This window comes from Lathamus discolor, chromosome 4 (genome assembly GCF_037157495.1).
Source record: "Lathamus discolor isolate bLatDis1 chromosome 4, bLatDis1.hap1, whole genome shotgun sequence".
Lineage (NCBI taxonomy): Eukaryota > Metazoa > Chordata > Aves > Psittaciformes > Psittacidae > Lathamus > Lathamus discolor.
Window position 1 is genome coordinate 116,328,384 of NC_088887.1, and position 17,969 is coordinate 116,346,352.

General features: G+C 40.4%; 1 protein-coding gene across 4 annotated transcripts; it reads left to right on the forward strand.

The window, feature by feature from the left end:
* Window positions 1-1,229: 1,229 nt before the first annotated feature.
* On the forward strand, window positions 1,230-17,687 carry CCDC82 (coiled-coil domain containing 82). Of its 4 annotated transcripts, none has more exons than XM_065678714.1 (8): window positions 1,230-1,306; window positions 1,887-2,462; window positions 3,130-3,343; window positions 4,450-4,542; window positions 6,586-6,710; window positions 7,586-7,756; window positions 14,563-14,748; window positions 15,311-17,687. In XM_065678714.1, exons 2-8 carry the CDS (start codon window positions 1,908-1,910, stop codon window positions 15,374-15,376), a joined length of 1,410 nt encoding a protein of 469 aa, XP_065534786.1. In that variant the 5' UTR covers window positions 1,230-1,306; window positions 1,887-1,907; the 3' UTR covers window positions 15,377-17,687. The 4 variants fall into 4 exon arrangements, with proteins under 4 accessions (XP_065534786.1, XP_065534787.1, XP_065534788.1 ...); XM_065678715.1 differs by having other exon boundaries at window positions 1,252-1,294; XM_065678716.1 differs by lacking the exon at window positions 1,230-1,306 and adding an exon at window positions 1,314-1,333.
* The last annotated feature ends 282 nt before the right edge of the window (window positions 17,688-17,969 follow it).

Genomic DNA, 17,969 nt, shown 5'->3' on the forward strand with positions numbered 1-17,969 from the left:
GTGCTGTGTGAATGCCCAGGCAGCAGCTCCTCCCCTAATGTTATTGTACTCTCCATCTTCCAAACTCCTCTGCTGCAACACTCCCACTTTCCCCAGTGACTAAGACAACATCCAGGCCATCCTGAATCAACCTCCCCATTCCCTCACCTCCATTTCTGGGGGTCTCCACATGAGGTCCAGACCCAGCTGAGAACAGCACACGTGTTCATCAGTTCAGTGCATGCTGCAAAGCTGCTGTTAGCAGGAAAAAATAGCCCCGTGCTGAAGGGCAGGCCTCTCCTTGAGCACCAGCACTGGAAGGACCTCTCTGTGTCACACAGCCTCTGATTTTCCATATGGATATAGCATGAACCACAAAGAACCAGGGCCCTCAATGTGCTCCTGCTTCTGGTTGAGAGGCCCAGTGAGGAGCTGCTGGTACCATACCCAAAATGTGCTTTACAGACACCAAAGGAAGAGCTGTTTTCTCTGAGAGGCCCACATTGGGGGCTGGCAGCGGCTCTCCCGGGCAGGGACACTGCTGGAATTCCTGCTCCGGATGCGCGCAGCCGGACACCCCCCCCACACACACATGCCCATAGTTCCAGTTGCTACAACCCACTTTCTTGTCACCCATCATCTGGGGGTTGAGCATAATAAATCTAGCAGGTTTGCTCCCATCAAAGAGGGGAGATTCAGGTTGGATGTGAGGAAGAAATTCTTTACAATGAGGGTGGTAAAACACTGGCACGGGTTGTGCGGAGAGGTGGTGGATGTGCCATCCATCCCTGGAGACATTCAAAGCCAGGCTGGCTGTGGTTCTGGGCAGTCCCGGCTCATTGGCCGGGGGTGGATTAGATGACTTTGAAGGTTCCTTCCAACACAAACTATTCCATGATTCTGTCATAGCCCTAAAGAAGCCGCTTTAGCAGGGGAAGCCTGAAGCAAGGCCAGACACAGGAGGTGTTCACCCACCATTTGAGGGGGCCCACACCGATTTTACCCAGGAGTGCATCTAGGGCGAGCACAAAGACACTCACAACTAAACCTCCACACCCTGACACTGCCGGGCGAGGCGCCGGAAGGGGGGAGAGCGAAGCGTGCGCCCTCATACGGTGAGCTTCGGACTCGAACCCGCAACCTCCGGCTCCCCAGCACTGCCCGGCCACCCGCTCCCACCACATGACGCACCCCCTGCCAGCACTTCCGTAAACACGCGGCTGCTGAGTGGCAGCGGCGATGGCCAATCGCGGCGCGCGGAGCGCTGGAGGGCGGAGTCTCGCCTCAGCGGCTCCGGCGCCGGAGCGCGGGAACGGTAACAGTAAAGGTAGCGGGCGCTGGGGGACGGGGCGAGGTGTGTGTGCGCCATGGCGGCTGGGCCGGCGGGGGGAGCTCAGCTCGCCCGGGACCGGCGCTCCCTGTGCTGTCGCTTCGCCTCAGTGCCGCGCTGGGCATAGCGGCGGGGTCGGGAGGATTGGGCCCTCCAGCTTGCGTGGGGTGGTTCCTTCCAGCTGGGGCCGCTTCTCTGTGGGGTCTGCTGAGGGTGGTCCCGGAGGAGCGGTGCACAGCTCAGGGGCAGGGAGGCTGGCTGCCTCAGGTGTAGGCTTGCTGCCAGTGTGGAGGGAGGATGGGGCCTGTAGCTGCACTCCATGCCTGGTTTTTACCGTTCATTCGTGCTGGGTGTGGGTAGTTCTGCTCTTCATCTTCCTTTTGAGTAAGGCATGTCCTCTACATAAGTTACTGTGCATGCTTGGTTTTGGTTGGTGCTGATTTCTGAGTGTGTCTGTTAACGATACTAAGTTGTAAGTGTGTGTGGCAAAATACATATGCCCTTGTACTTTTTTTTTTTCTTTCTCTTTTTAATGGCATAATGTAGTAAGTGTTCTATTTTACTTGCATATATTTAGGTGTGTTGTTACAGCCTTCCAATGGAGATAAAAAAAGTTGTCAGAAGGTATGAAACAAGAACTAAAACAGCAGCAACAGAACTGTCATCATCCAAATCCCGAGTTGATTGGAGACGCACTAAGAGGGAGCTCATACTACTTGACAGCAGTGATGAATCCTCGGGTACCTCTGAGGAGGAAGAGCCTAGTACATCAGAAGATGAAGTAGATGACAAAGATGAAACTGCTGTGAAGAACAGCCTTTCAGATCATGAAGAGAAAAGCCACGATGGGGAAGTAACAGATAGTAGTGAGGATGAGGAGTGTGTTGTGCCTGGAAAGCGCAAAAGGTTGAACTCATCTGTCTTGTATGACAGTGATGATGAAAGCGAGGACAGTGACATACTTGTTAGAAAAGTTTTTGCCAAGCGCCGCTGTATAATAGATGAAGATGAGAATTCCAGAGAACTACAACCTGATAAAACCTGCTCTACAGAAAATGATTCTACTAATAAGAAACAGAAAGTGTTTGCAAAATTGAAACAACTTGCAAGACAAAGAACAACCTGGAGGTCCAGCAGAAGTGAAAATTGTGAGGTCTGGATTTTACCTTTGAAATTCAATTGGAGAAAATACTGAATGTAAGGGAAGACAAATCATAGAATCATAGAATAGGGATATAAAATGGATATAAAATCAAATTGATATAAATCAGTGGGATTTTATTTGAGGTTTTTTATTTCTGACTAATCAGTAGTTCTGTCACATTTTAACAATTGTCACATTAACGAGAAAACAATATTGACTGCTGAAAACCTTTCTTTGGTTTAATTTTAATCACTGAAGCATTAAAAATTTCCTTTCATTTGCTCTTTCAGGCATTCTGATGACTAAGCAGCTTAGAATGCAGGTATCTTCTCTACATAGTCAGAAAGGAAATACTTCTGTATCATGAAGAGGACTCTCTTCCTTAGCGTGAGAGGACCATCAAGTTATTTTTATCAAGAAGCAAAATACCTGCTGAAGTAACTTAAAGATCTTATGTTAGCTTAATTCCTACAAATAGCCTGAAGAGAGATACATGGAGATGGCCAAGTAATTGTCCTCTAGCATGGAATGATGTCTTTTTTGGAAACAGTATTTCCTGTTAATTGAACAGAAGGTGTAATTAGAAGGTCAAAAATCTTATCCAGTATACGTAGTATTTTGTCACTGCAAATACTGAAAATTCTTGTTTTTGAAATACTTTTTTAAATTTCCTTAGGATTCTAATAGTGAAGCAGAAGTAGAGGAGGAGCCATTCTTTCACTTGCCCCTCACACCCACAGAAGGTAGTGAAACTGACTGCAACAGCTTGAAAGATTTTATAGTAGAGGAAGAAGATGATGATGACGATGATGACACAGAGCATGTAACGGGTGAAAACGAGGCACAACACAAGGAACTGAATAGTTTGCTGGCAAACTACATCCCACACTGTAAGATCAAAACTAGTGACAATTCTGTATGTACAGCTTGCTTGTAGTGATGTAATAAATACTAATTGAGTGAAAATAAAAATGACATAGGATAGCATAGTTTAAAAGCAGATTCCTAAAAGGCTTGAATTTGTTGTGGAAGTACTCTGATTTCCACAGTAAATTTTTACAGTCTTTTTGTATCTTATTAAAGGGAGGATATGATTTGGAGGGAAGAAAGAGAAACCCTATTGCAGTTTTTTTAAGTTTGTCTGATTTAGGATGAAATAAACTACCTATGATGCAGTCATTCCTGTGGAGGCCTAAAAGCGTCCACCATCTTATGATGTATGCTGAGAGCAGCTGTGTTAATTCTGGCCATATTCTGGAGATTGATGTAAAATTCTTGCCATGAGTTTGGGGTTTTGGAGACTTGGGATTTTTATTAATTTCTTTTTTTAAGGTATTTTCATTTGATGGAGGAGCACAAGTCTCTGGGGGTGGGGTTCTGAATTTAGGAGATGTTTTCAGCCAAACTGCAGAAAGTGAGCAAACTTTCCAAGTTTTTCTTTTGTAAAAACTGGTATCTGGATGGAGCAGAGGGATCTGAAACACAACTTTATGCTGGTTATCTTCTTGTGTATTTTGTTCAGAAGCAGGTATGTACTGACAGAACAGTCGGCACTGGTGTAGATGGTCACAGATGTGTTATTTTTTCCACAGTAAAGACCTGAGCAGAATTGTTTGTATTTGAAAGCAAATTAGAAAAAAGAAAAAAGAACAACAAAACCAAAACAATAAGCCTGTCCTTCTCTGGTTTGCATTATTTCCTGCTATTCATAGAATTATTTTCTTCTTTTAATGCTTGTAGCTCTTCTTGCTGAAAGGATGTGTGACTTAAAAATGCTGAAATTTTTTAAGATCTTTGGGATGAGAAGCACTATGTAAAAACAAGGTCTTAAAGATGTGGATGTGGTATATTGAAATGAGTTTTAAAGCCAGTTTTAAATGACTTTAAAATTCTAAATTTATGATAATGGCAGAAAAGAATTACTCTTAGAGGACTTGTAACATTGCTTACTTCTTTTCTTTTTTGGTAAACTCTGGTTATATTGCTTTCTTCCCAGTATCTCGCTGTGATCATTATGTACACTTCAAAAGAATAGTAAAGGCTTTCCTCATAAATGCAATTGATGACACTTTTCTGAGCTCATTATATGGTAAGTAAATCACATTAAATAATACAATAGTGCATTCAAAGTTATACAAAGGCATTTATTCTAGGGAAAGATGTGTCTCCTGATTATAGTCCTGTGAGTCCTGAGATCTGGTTTTGGTTTTGCTGCTCTCTGACTTGGGGGCAGCGGGAAATCTTTCTGAAAAGGGATAGAGTAATCATGGAAAAATGTGTAGACTTAATTCCTTTAAGCCTAGGAGGCATTCTGAGATTTAGGGAAGTGTTTCTGTCTTACTGATCAGCAATAACAGTTCTAGCATGAAAGCAAAATTAATTTCGAAGTAGATATCTCAAGGAAAACATTGCGAGACCAGCTGATCTGTCATAATTTCACATGCTTCATAGCTTTTTCTGAGGAATTTGATAGATAATAAATAATTTTATTTATGGAGATTATTCTGTATCTGATTTTTTTTTTTTTTTTTATTATTCTTTTCTTTAAACATTCATGTTTTCAGATAAATTTCAGTGGCAGTCAGTACTTCTGGCCTTGTTCTTGCTGAGGAAATGCTTTTTGGCACTTGGCCTAGTGGGGTTGAATGGCAACCTCACACGTAGTTTCAGAAGCACTGTAACGATGGGATTAATGGGAGAGGATTGTCAGCATCAGGTTGTGGAAGGAGTCAGCACAGTGCCAAAGAGAGGAAGTTTTGGTGTCATCAGGAGCTAGAGAGAACAGAGAAACTGAAGTATACCAGAGACTTCAGAATAAAGGCTCTTTATTCCTGGAGCTAAAAATGTCTTTCATCTACAACTGCTAGTTCTTTCAGGTGTTAGTTCTGTTTTGTTTTACCCAGTAAAAACAAGCTTATGGAAAGTAATAAGTAAACTTTGCCAAACTGATGTTGTAATAGCTTCCTTCTATTTCAAACTGTATCTGCTCTGTAAAACTAACAACTTATTGCCACGGTGCTGGAAGTAGATCGGTGTGGGTGAGTTGGAAGTTGTATTCTGAAGGTCTTTCTGAAGAACATGGTATAGTATGAACGCAACCCAGCATTACAAAGGTGTATTTTATAACATAGAGTGGATTTTTTCTGAGTTAATGGAAGTGAATATCTGACTGAGTTTGAATCAAGTGCAGGCTTGCTTTTTTATTGTGACGGATTTCTTTATGGTCTGTCACAGCCTCTTCAAGCTCTTAGCATAGCTGATTTACTGAAAATGTGTAAAGCGTATATGGAAAAACATTTGTAATTATGGTGCCTGTAATGATAATGACAATTAACTGGTTTTATATAAAAAGCTAGATAGCCAGTAGTCCATCTTGGTTGTGTTTCCTTTGATAACAGCATTGCTAAAAGACACGGGAAAGTAACTGAATTGACTTGCATGTCTGTACATGCTGAAGCTCAAGATAGTATGAATTAGCTTAGACCTATGAAAGTCCAGTTTAATTCCTAGAGTCCAGCACATGTTTGGGAGACAGTTGTGGAGTAGTGGTGGGTTTACCCATCCTCACATTCCTTTATTTCTTTGTTTAGTAAGTATTTAAGAGTACTTATACTGATTAACTCAAGGCATCTGCCTGTGCTGCTGTAATGTAAAGGCCAGTTCCTGCATGCTCTTTCTAAGTGATGAAGAGAGTTGTCAGAATTTCTGTGAAGCAGCTCAGAGCTATTTGTTTTTGTAGATTGTAGTCTCTTCCCTTATACATTATGAACGCTTACATAAACTGGACAAAAAGCAGAACACTTATTTTCCCTCCCCACTTTTCCATTCTTATAAATAGGATTGAGTGAATGGCTCTTCATTTGGGATGCCAGCTTTTCACTGTAATATTGATTGTAGAGTTTACTCATGTACCTCTTGTGACACAGACTTTTAAAATAATTAAATATGTCATTTTATCAAAGCTGCATGGATCACTTTTATGGATAACAGTAGCAAATGTATTCAGGGGTAATCTAATAAAATAATTCCTAGTTCTTAGCAAGCAGAAGCATAATGTCCTTGAAAATTTTATTTGAAGAAACTTGTACAACATAGAGTTAGCAGCAAATTAATAACAACTCTCAATTAACAGATGGAACAAGACATAAGAAGTATGCACAGGATATGTTGCTCTCACTTCATTATTTGGATGACCGTTTCATTCAGCCTCGTCTTGAGAACTTAGTCTCTGGAAGTCGCTGGAAAGATCGATACAAGGTATGTAGCTTCTACTTTCAAGAGAGAAGTGGGCTCCAAATCATACTATTACTGATGGGGTGGGGTGGGGGGGTGTTATACTGTAATTCTCTGTAAAGATACAATAAGTCCTGCGTGTATATATACATATACTCATTTTTAATAGAAAGTCATTCTTTAACTTATGTAACTTGTTTTGATGCTTCTGTTATTTATTCTGATTATTCTGATATTTATATCAGAAGTATTTTATATGTTTATAACCTAATAAGTATTCAGGTGACAGAACAGAATCTCTTCTCAATTATGTGAATGCTGCTTCTGCTAATTCAGCAGATGACTTTTTGAGATTTTTTGTTACCTGCTAAATGTTGTAACAGAATTTCTTCCTCCTCTCGCAAAAAAGATAAACCAGTATGTTCATAATGAACCTTCTACTGCTTAAAAAAACCCTGAAGTGAATATAGAGTACCCCAGTCATTGTATACAAATTGCTGGAATAGTATTAGTGTAATAGGGTAACCTTATGTCACTGTAATAATAGTGTGGCCAGTCGAGATGCACAGTGTATTTATTTGAAGCAGACCAACTGATACAGTTGCACACCCACCCTCTCCAAAAAAAACAAAGGAGGTAAGATTAAAATAAGTGCAAAGATGCAGAATCCATTCCTTAGGTCTGAAGCTAAAAGAAAGTATTAATGAACTAACACTGAGTGAAATATTGGAAAATGATTGAGGAGGTACATGTTTACAACTTAATGATGAAAGACTTAAAATTTTTAATCTCCTTGCCTTCTCTGACACTAATCTTGTGTCAGCAATACTCAGCAGCCTATTTCAGGCGTCTTTCAGTTCAAGAGAATTCTTTAATGTTACTTGAAATCTCTTTTTCAGGAGCGTGTGGATTGTTACCCGAATGTTCAGATAACCTTGAAAAGTCCAAAATACATGTCTTGTCATGCCTGTGAATTGAATCGTTATTGTAAGTTTAATGTGCTGCTCTCTGGAAAGCTTTATAATAGCAGAACACTGGAAACAGATGACTTCATGTCAGATGACAAACAGGTAACTTCAAACAAGCATCCTATATGATTATTAAGCTTTGTCTCATGTTACAGAAAATCATACAAAGAATAGAAATCCTATCAACACATCTAATGTCTGTAGTGCTGAAGACAGGAGTTAAGCCACTGCACTTCCATGTCTAAACCCTATTAATTTTTAAAAATATGACCATTTTGCAGTCTGGAGAAGTATATTCCTGTATTTAGCTAGGAATTATGAAGGAAGTTGCTACAAAACTTGAGAGGGTGAATAGAGGTGTATGCCTCTCCCCCAGCCTCTCTTATATGTTGGGAAAGCACTAATGAAAGGTATCCTTGGGTAAACCTAAGTCTGACAAAGAAAATAAATGCGATGAGTTTCTATGCCCTTTCTTTTTGCCTGCATCACAGTGATTGACGTGCTGTTTCCTTCCAACTTTTGCCACTTAATATTAGCATCTGGTGCAGCACATGTACTTGCACTATGGTAAGCGCTAGCAAGTATACCCAGTTGTGAGCTGGACTTCATGATCAAAAAGACGTACAATAGGGTTTATTGATACCTCTCACCCTCAAGTCAAAATTGACATTTGCCTCAATTTTTTCTCTGCTTCAAATTTCTCAATTTCTAATCTCAAATCTAGTCTGAGTGTCATCTAGGGCAAGCCAACTAGGTACCTGCCATCCTGCACATCCTACTCAGCATGCTTGTCTTTTGTGGCACAGGGGAAGGCAATCTGAAACCGTGTGTCAAAGAGGCTGAAAGCATGCATGAAGTTACACATACTAACCAGAGTGCTGATATGAGCACCCAGTCAGTTATTTCTAAGTAGCTTTTTGTTTGGCCAGAGCACATTTAATAGAAGACTCAAAATCCTAAAATGAATGCAAATCTTAAAGAAAGGAAGACCAGAAGAAATTATACAACTGTGATGCTCTGAACATGCCTGGAATACCAGGTTTCACCAAGGAGAAATACTGTAACTGTTTTATATCTTGAATAGATCCGATGCCTGAGTCTGGGGTTTTAAATCAAGAATGACATTTGCCTGAGATTTACCTATATTCTAAATATCAGAATGCCTTTTCACTGCAATAGGATCATTTGAAAGCCTTTGTGTGTGCCTGTAATGCCCGTAAGACTTTCCCAGCAGGAATCTTGCATTGATTATCTTTCAGAAATATTATAAAATTAACTTTCTGTATAACAATCATCTCCATTGAATGATTGTGTTTTCTGTTTTGTTGCACGTGAGGTTTGTTCTGCATTGAGTCACTAGATGTGCTAATTCTGTGCCTACTGTGCCTGGATGATTTGGAGCACCCATGTACACTCCAGTAGTTCTTGTTTGCTGTAGGTCAGAGCAGTGAGTGAATAGTGCCACTCTCATTCTCATAGTCCAATTGCACCCTATTCAGAATTTATGGCTTCATGCTTTGGATTTTTTCACATCCACTCTTTACCATGTATCTCTTCATTCAGGACAAAGTATCTTGACATCTCAGTTGCATTGACACTTGAAATTCACAGAATCATTAGGTTTGGAAGGGACCTCTGGAGAGTATCTAATCCAGCCCCCTGCCAAGGCAGGGCCACCTAGAGCAGGTTACACAGGAATGTTTCCAGGCAGGTTTGAATGTCTCCGAAGAGGGAGACTCCATGACCCTCTTGGGCAGAATTACTGATCTCGTTTTGAGGAGACTTGTTCCTAATTACTTCAATATGTTTCATTAGAGCCTTTTTCTCATTACTGCATTATCAGAATTACGTGTCCAATCTAGAAGATAAGTTTTTGTCGCTCAGTTATCTCTACTAGGGCATTTTGGATTAAATTCTGTTTTGGGAATGAAACACACCTTTTCTGTTGTTACATAGTGGGTGTTCCTAATATTTACGGATCTTCCCTTCAAATTTACAGCTACCAGGAATTGTTATGATTAAGTATGCATATGATCTTCTTACAATGTAATTTGTGACCTTATGGTAACTTAAAGCACACAATTTGTCAAGAATAAAATATTGCTAGTTGTGTACCAAGCTGTTACCCAAGTTTTCAGAAGCTTTAGAAGATGTATTTCTTTTCTTTGTGAGTGTAAATAATTTTTGAATACAGCTCAAGTTCCTCATAGTATTTGCTAAAATAAAAGACAATGTCAGAACAAGTTATATTTACAATATATTTTGAAATGTGGTATAATAGGATTTCTTATATACAAATGAAGTGAATCCCACATCAAATTGGAAGTACACCTTGCTGAAGCTCATGCCTGTATTGTTTAGATCTTTGCAAATATTCTAACTTACGGGATCTGAGGGGTGCCAGTGTGCTTTTCACAGTGTTGTCATACTGGGCTCTGTGTGTAATGCAGAATCTGGGAAAATCTATGCTCCCATTTTTCTTAAATAGATGACAAATCCTTCTGAGCAGCAGTTGTTCATACTCTGCTTTAGTTTGTCTGTGTGCATGGTAGTTAAGAGAGTTAGGCTTTTCCAGCAAGGCTTTTCCCCACAATTACTGCAGGAAAAAAGTAAGTCCTTGGCACTCATACTAGCACTGATAACCGCATTCCATTGTAAAGTCATTATTCCTTACATATGGGTCTCTAAACATAGATCAGGTTTTCGTGAGGAAGTGCGTGACTTACCTAACCAAAAATAATTGAACTAGCACAAGAATTTAATCTTTGCTCAACATCCAACTTAAGTGGGGAAATAACAGTAGAAATTCCCTCTCTGCTGTCCAAATGTTGTCCTACATAAAGCACTAACTATTTTTCACTTTGGAAAAAAACTTGAAATATCCTACTGAATATTGAACTAACTTCCTGGTTCATTTTTGTCCTCTTCAGCTTAACAGTAGAAAATGAGAGCTTTTTCTTACACCCTGTGTACCCCAGCATCTGGTAAGATGCCTGCCAATATAGCTCAGGGGCTGTACAACAGATCCAGGAGATGGAGTTACTGAGCACTTTCCAGTAACTTTCTATAGTGCCTTTGTAATGCAACATTCATGTTCTTATGGTGACCTGTAATTTAGACTGCTGAAAGCACTGTTCTCAAGTAGTGTTTGAAGTTCTGCTAGCAACACATTGATCAACTCATCCTGCCAACTGAGGAAAAAGAAGGAGGAAAAAAAGAGAAAAGGCACAGAGCTACATGAAACTGGCACTTCAGGAGCTTAATTGACTGAAAGAGAAGGCGGTTCAGCACTGGCAGGTCAGGTTGAATGGAAGCACATAGTTGGATTGTTTTCTAAAGTTTTATTTGAAAATACCCAAGAAAAGTGGATGCGCAGAGAACAAAAACAGACCTCCAGCCCTCCTCTTCTGCATAAAACTTTCCTTTTCTCTCATCTCTCAAGTATTCTGTTTTGCCAATAGAAAGAGAAGAGAAACAGCTGTTCCAGTTTTGCTTAAGCTTGCAGTGATTCTTGTGTGTGGGTGCCAATTCTCATTCCTCCATGGTCAGGAAGAATTGAATTGTTTAGAAGTATATGTGTCCCCCACACCTCTTTGCTCCTGTGTCACCTGGATTGTAAACCCTTTTCTACTCTTAGTCTTGGTGTTCTGTTTCTGTCTGTAATCATGCTTAGAGAACATGGATTCAGTCATTACATGTTGTGCTGTTGTCAGGCTGTGCTCTTGCATTCCATACAAAGTGATTTAACACAACTTTGGCTGATACGGCCAGCTTGAAGAGATAAGTTAAGCATTAGGACAGAGTCACTAAGAGGAAAAAATTAGCATGAGTACAGTACTGAGATTCTTTCCAAAGCTGCATTCGGAAATAGCATTGTATTTTTAGACAATCTTTCTTGCTTTAAAAACACAATACATGATTACATTATACAATATTTAGCTATTTGGCTATGGCATTTCTCCAGGGTGGAAATACTTTACACCTCATGCATAAATGAACTATAAAATTCCTTGCCATAAAATGCTTTGGAATCAAAAAGTGTTAGTGAGTCCCAAAAGGAATTAGACAGGTTCTTGGAGAAGCTTTTTCCACACTTACAAAACTTGATAGTTGGGATGATACAGACTGTCTTAACTGTTGACTCTTAGAAGCTGTATGGTAATGTTATGATTGATCTGGTGTTCATCCTGCATCATATAGTAACTTCCTAAATATCTCCTGCTAGCTGTTGTTGCAGGGGAAGAACTGGACCATCAGTTGGATGCAAGACACTATCTTCTATTTTACATCACGTAATGTTCAAGATGCTGCAGCTCATTGTTTGGGATACTTGAAAAGTTATGAAATGCCCTATGAAACACCACAGCTCAGTTCTTGTTTGATTCAGTATTTGGAATGGTGCTTCTGGAAATCTGAGTGAATCAAGGTTATGCATTAGTTGGTAGGTCTTGCACATTCAGAAGCACCTGTAGCACCAAACACAATTTTTCAGTTTTGGGCAGAGTAGAAAATGGAGCTGTACATAAGTACATGTACAAAAGCAGTAGAGGTTTTCAACATAGTGATGGGATTTTTTATTCAGAGCAGCCCTGCGGAGAAGGACTTGGGGGTGTTGGTTGATGAGAAACTGAACGTGAGCCGGCAGTGTGAGCTCGCAGCCCAGAAAGCTAACCGTATCCTGGGCTGCATCAAAAGGAGCATGACCAGCAGGTTGAAGGAGGTGATCCTGCCCCTCTACTCTGCTCTTGTGAGACCTCACCTGGAGTATTGTGTGCAGTTCTGGTGTCCTCAACATAAAAAGGACATGGAACTGTTGGAACAAGTCCAGAGGAACGAGTCCATGAGGATGATCAGGAGACTGGAGCACCTCCTGTATGAAGATAGGCTGAGAAAGTTGGGTCTGTTCAGCCTGGATAAGAGAAGGCTGCGTGGAGACCTCATAGCAGCCTTCCTGTATCTGAAGAGGGCCTCTAAGGATGCTGTGGAGGGACTCTTCATTACAGACTGTAGTGATGGACAAGGGGTAACAGGTTAACACTTAAACAGGGGAAGTTTAGATTGGATATAAGGAAGAAATTCTTTACTGTAAGGGTGTTGAGGCACTCAAATGCGTTGCCCAGGGAAGCTGTGAATGCTCCATCCCTGGTGGTGTTCAAGGCCAGGTTGGACAGAGCCTTGGGTGGGATGGTTTAATGTGAGGTGTCCCTGCCCATGGCAGGGGGGTTGGAATTAGATGATCTTAAGGTCTTTTCCAATCCAAACTATTCTATGATTCTGTGATCTCAAGATGGTTAAAATTGCAGTTAATAACTATCTACTGAAGATCAGATCAAAAGGTCTTTTAAGTGAGTGTGACTTGACTTCAGTGATGTTATGCCTGCTTTTATCAGTTGAGCTGCTGGTTGATATATTTAAGAAACTGAGTATATCCATATATTTAAGAACATATATAACACCGATAAATATCAATGTAGCTTATAAAATCATTATAATTAATGCTTTTCTGTTGCTGTCGTGGTCAGTAGGTCTAGATACCAAGTAGGTTGGGTGTTTTGGGGAACTGCTCACAGATGCAAACATTTGGTCATGGACCTTTTTTTTCTCGGTAAAGCTACATCAGTTTCTCTTGTATGTATCAGGAGCTGATTTTTCTTTACACATGTATTAATCATGTTGCTTTTGAGTGTAGAAAACCTGACCTCTGAAAACCAGCCAGAGGTAGATTTCTTACCAATAGGCTTTGTCTCCATGGGTGGGAGTAGTAATCGTTGCACCTGTGGTCATTCACAGGGAACAGATTTCCTCTTCTGATTTGCCATTGTATGTACTTGAACTCCTGCTCTTGTAGAAATGGAACAAAACTCACTCTTGTGAAATGCAAAATATCTGTCCTTAAGTGCAGATGAACTTTTATTCTTTCTCCCTCCCCATGCCTCCAATTTCACCCACTCTTTGTGAAGATTTAGGATGGCCAAAGATTCTTGTAACCAGTTAGTATATTACCCAGTATTTTAAGGTATTCCTTACCACTTAACGTCTTGAATAACATCTGAGTTCAAGATACGTGCAAACACTTGCCCGTATTTAATGTTAGTTCTGAGAGATGATAATGAATCTAATCCGTGCTCTGATTATGTATTTACATGCATATTTACCACTTGTTTATCTATAAAGATTGCTGTAAGGAAAACTATTAAATGAGACAGTTGTGTCTTTTCTGCATAGAAATTGTAGAAGTAAAACTGGTGATAAGTAGGAGATGCAGCAGAGGCTTTGATTTCTAGTGTTATGGCTAGCTATACCTCCCAGGCAGTTGCAGGTTAACATTTGCATTGTATAAACCCTCAGTTTTTGATTTTAATTTTATGAAAGACAATCTTTCTATATATTTATTAAATACATGTTTCTAGGTGTGTGTCTATTTGTATCCATATGTATTTTTTGAAAAAATATTGAATATTATTACCCTACAAAATGCTAAAACTGGTATTTCATGTCTCTGGGAAGTAGTACATACTGAGCAGAAGCAATCAAATAATTTCTCTTCCTCTGCTTTCACAACATGATGGTTGCCTAAATTGTTAATGATTTTGTAATGAAGTTCCACCAAGAGATAGGAGAGATACTACCAACTATAAAAATGTTGTACGTGCAAGAAAATGGTAGTGATAAGCTGCCATTGCACAGACTCACTGGCTGCCTGCTTGCTCAGAAATTATTCTGCTGTGCCTGTAAAAACTACATGGCGTTTATGCTGATTTTATGTATGTGGTGTCATTCTGTTTATTTCATTATTCAAAGCATTTTCCTAGACTGAAGTAAAATCTTACTGGACTGACTTAGCCATTCTTTATATTGTCAAGAAAATCGCAGTTCTGTCACAGTGTGATTTGTTCGCTTTGGCCTAGGTTTTGGAAGTTGGTGTGGTGTGTGCAGATCGGACAAGAGTTTACCATAATTTGAAGCACTTCAAATACAAGTTATACCTGCATTGCAGCTCCATTACCAAGTTGGATGGTTTCGAAGATGAACCAGTCAAAGACACAGTAGAACGTCTTTTCAGCCAGTTGGAAGACAGTGGGTGGATTCAGAAGGTACGACTGAGTTCTTTGATGTATCCTTTTCCAAGTAGATAAAAGCCAGCTGAGATAAAATGTCTGATTTAATTGATCATTTCTGAATTACAGGGTTTCAGTAATACAACTCAGCTTAACTGTTCATCCACTTCTGCTGACCCTGTCTCTCTCACAGTGGTATGCTGCTGCGCTCACGCAGAGTTTGTGTCAGCTTGTGACATGAAGCTTTCTGACAGCTGCATGATCTCTGGGCTGTGGTGGGCAGGCTCCCATTTCATGTGACAGCAGCAACACCACAAACTCAGGCTGTAACTTAGAAGCATTGGGAACGCATACATGAGGCATAGCAAGACTATTTTACTCTTCTGTTTAGGCTGAAGTACTTTGAATTATTCAGAAACACTTTATGAACTATTTTTAAGACAACATGTAGTACAATTGTATTTAGCAAGCTTTCAAATATCATTACATCTGAATTGTTGGCATGCTTGTTAATGTATTGAAGAACAAGAAGAAGCAGTCTTTATGTAATTCACTTATGAAACATTGATAAAATAATAAGTTTTTATTTTATTTGCAGAGATACACTGATCTTGAAGACTGCATGAATGATGCAGACAGTTTCCAAGAAGAGAGAATAGATTAAGGGTCACATAGCATTTTGAAAGACATATATAAAAAAATTGAATGACCTGCTTTATGTGTATGCACTTTATCTCTGCTTGGTCTTCAAGATTCTTTCTACGCTGTTATGTTTAAATCCATATGCCTTTAACCAACTGTTTGCGAATTTGCTGTATTTTTTTGTCTTATTTGCATCAATAATAACCCAAAGTTTTATCAAATCAGGCCTTCCACCCTTACTGCACTATAGGCTTCCTTCTGTTCTTAAAAATAACATCTCAATATCTGTTTATTCGTGAAATAAAACTTCCACCTATTTATATTGAGCTGCATCTTAGGGAAGGCAGGAGATCATAGAATCACGGAATAGTTAGGGTTGGAAAGGACCTTACGATCATCTAGTTCCAACCACCCTGCCATGGGCAGGGACACCTCACGCTAGACCATGTTACCCAAGGCTCTGTCCAACCTGGCCTTGAACACCACCAGGGATGGAGCATTCACAGCTTCCCTGGGCAGCCCATTCCAGTGCCTCACCACCCTCACAGTAAAGAACTTCTTCCTTATATCCAATCTAAACTTCCCCTGTTTAAGTTTTAACCCGTTACCCCTTGTCCTGTCACTACAGTCCCCAATGAAGAGTCCCTCCCCAGCATCCTCGTAGGCCCCCTTCAGATACAGGAAGGCTGCTATGAGGTCTCCACGCAGCCTTCTCTTATCCAGGCTGAACAGACCCAACTTTCTCAGCCTATCTTCATACGGGAGGTACTCCAGCTGCCTGACCGTCCTTGTGGCCCTCTGGACTTGTTCCAGCAGTTCCATGTCCTTTTTATGTTGAGGACACCGGAACTGTACACAATACTCCAAGTGAGGTCACTCCAGCATCCTGGTAGTCCTCTTTCAGTTATTGGAGACACTGAGACCTTTTGAAGAACGTACATTTGGAAATGGAAGGCTGTGTTACAGGAGAATGTATGGCTTGCATCTATGTTGTTGCTCATTGTCTGCAAGTAAGTCCAACCACTTAGAATGGTAGTTACAATAAACAGGACCCAAATGCAAAGATCTGTTTCCCCTCTGAGGAGTTAGTATAGACTGTTGCAAGGCAACAGAGGAAATACTCTGCAGTCCCAACTCTGTTTGCAGCACAGCAGGCATCCTCTCTTTAGAGAGTAGGTGATGAGTCACATTATAGGCGTCACACAGACTAAGTCTGGCTTAGCCTCTAAATGAACACTTGGGCCCACGTTGCTGCCTCTGATAAGCAGCTGGGGCAATTTACTGAGATTTTAAACATCAAATTACGTTGTGCAAACTTAATGGCAACAACTTGCAGTAACTAAAAAATTAAAGAGAACGAATTAATGTGGCCATGCGAGATAAGAATTTTTCCAGGATAGCTTAGCAGAAAATAGGAGTTACTCAGAAACTTGATGCATGGCTTACCTGAATCACATGAAGCCCAAATCAGACTTTTGGGGGGCCACCGGCATAGATTTTTGAGGCTTTGGGAAAGGTCAAGTACTGTGTTGTCCAATTTGAAAGCTGGATGGGACCTGGCAGTGTGCACTTGCAGCCCAGAAAGCCAACTGGATCCTGGGTTGCACCCAAAGGAGTGTGGCCAACAGGTTGAGGGAGGTGATTCTCCCCCTCTACTCAGCTGTCATGAGACCCCACCTCCAGTCCTGTGATCTGGTCCGGGCCCCCCAGTATAAGAAGTGTTCTTTCAACAAGTTACTCTCTCAGAAGCAAAGAAATTGAAACCTTACTTCTCATGGATTTGTCCAGAAGAAATCCCTGCATTCGCTCTGCCCCTCTACTGGTAACAGATACACTGATTTGCCAGGCAGTGGTGAACATCTGCTACATTTTACCATAGAAACTGTACCTCTGATTTGTTGTTCAGTGCCCTTCTTCCAGCATTCACTGTAAGAAATGAACTGCTCTTATATTTTAGCAGTTCAAATGCAGCAATGGTTTGTGTGCTATTAGTGTGAGCGAGTATCATCGGTTCTCCCTTGTCCCCCATACAGATACAAGATTTATAAAACTGAGATAAAAAATCCCAGTGAACAGATTGAGGCTTACTCTTAAGTAAACTTATGTTGCAGATATTATTTCCATACCTGAACTGTAAGATATGTAAATATTCTGAGATTTGATATATCTTATGCCTCTCTTCCTGGTTACCAAAGCAAGTGCTCAGGAATCCATCTCAAATATATCCCTTTTAAGAAAGGTAATGTCCCTTGATGCCCCACTTCCTTCTGTTAACAAAACCTCTGTATACTTTTGTTGGCTTCTTTAGAATAATAAAATAAGATTCATGCTTGGTGTAACTTCATTCTTTCCAAGGAACACTGTTCTGAACTAACTAAGGTTTGTACCATGAAATGGAGTATGTCCCCTCAGAGCCTTCCTGACTGATCTTAATTTCTGCTGCCTTTGGAATTTTCTGGAAACTCTCAAGACTGTATGATTTTTATTTAAAATCTTTGCTGTCAAAATGGTCAATTTCTCATTTTGCCACGTTTGAACTGCTTGCTGACAAGTTACAAAATAAGTTTGTGAAATTTTGGCTCGCTGATTACTGATGCTATTTCAAGACTACATAC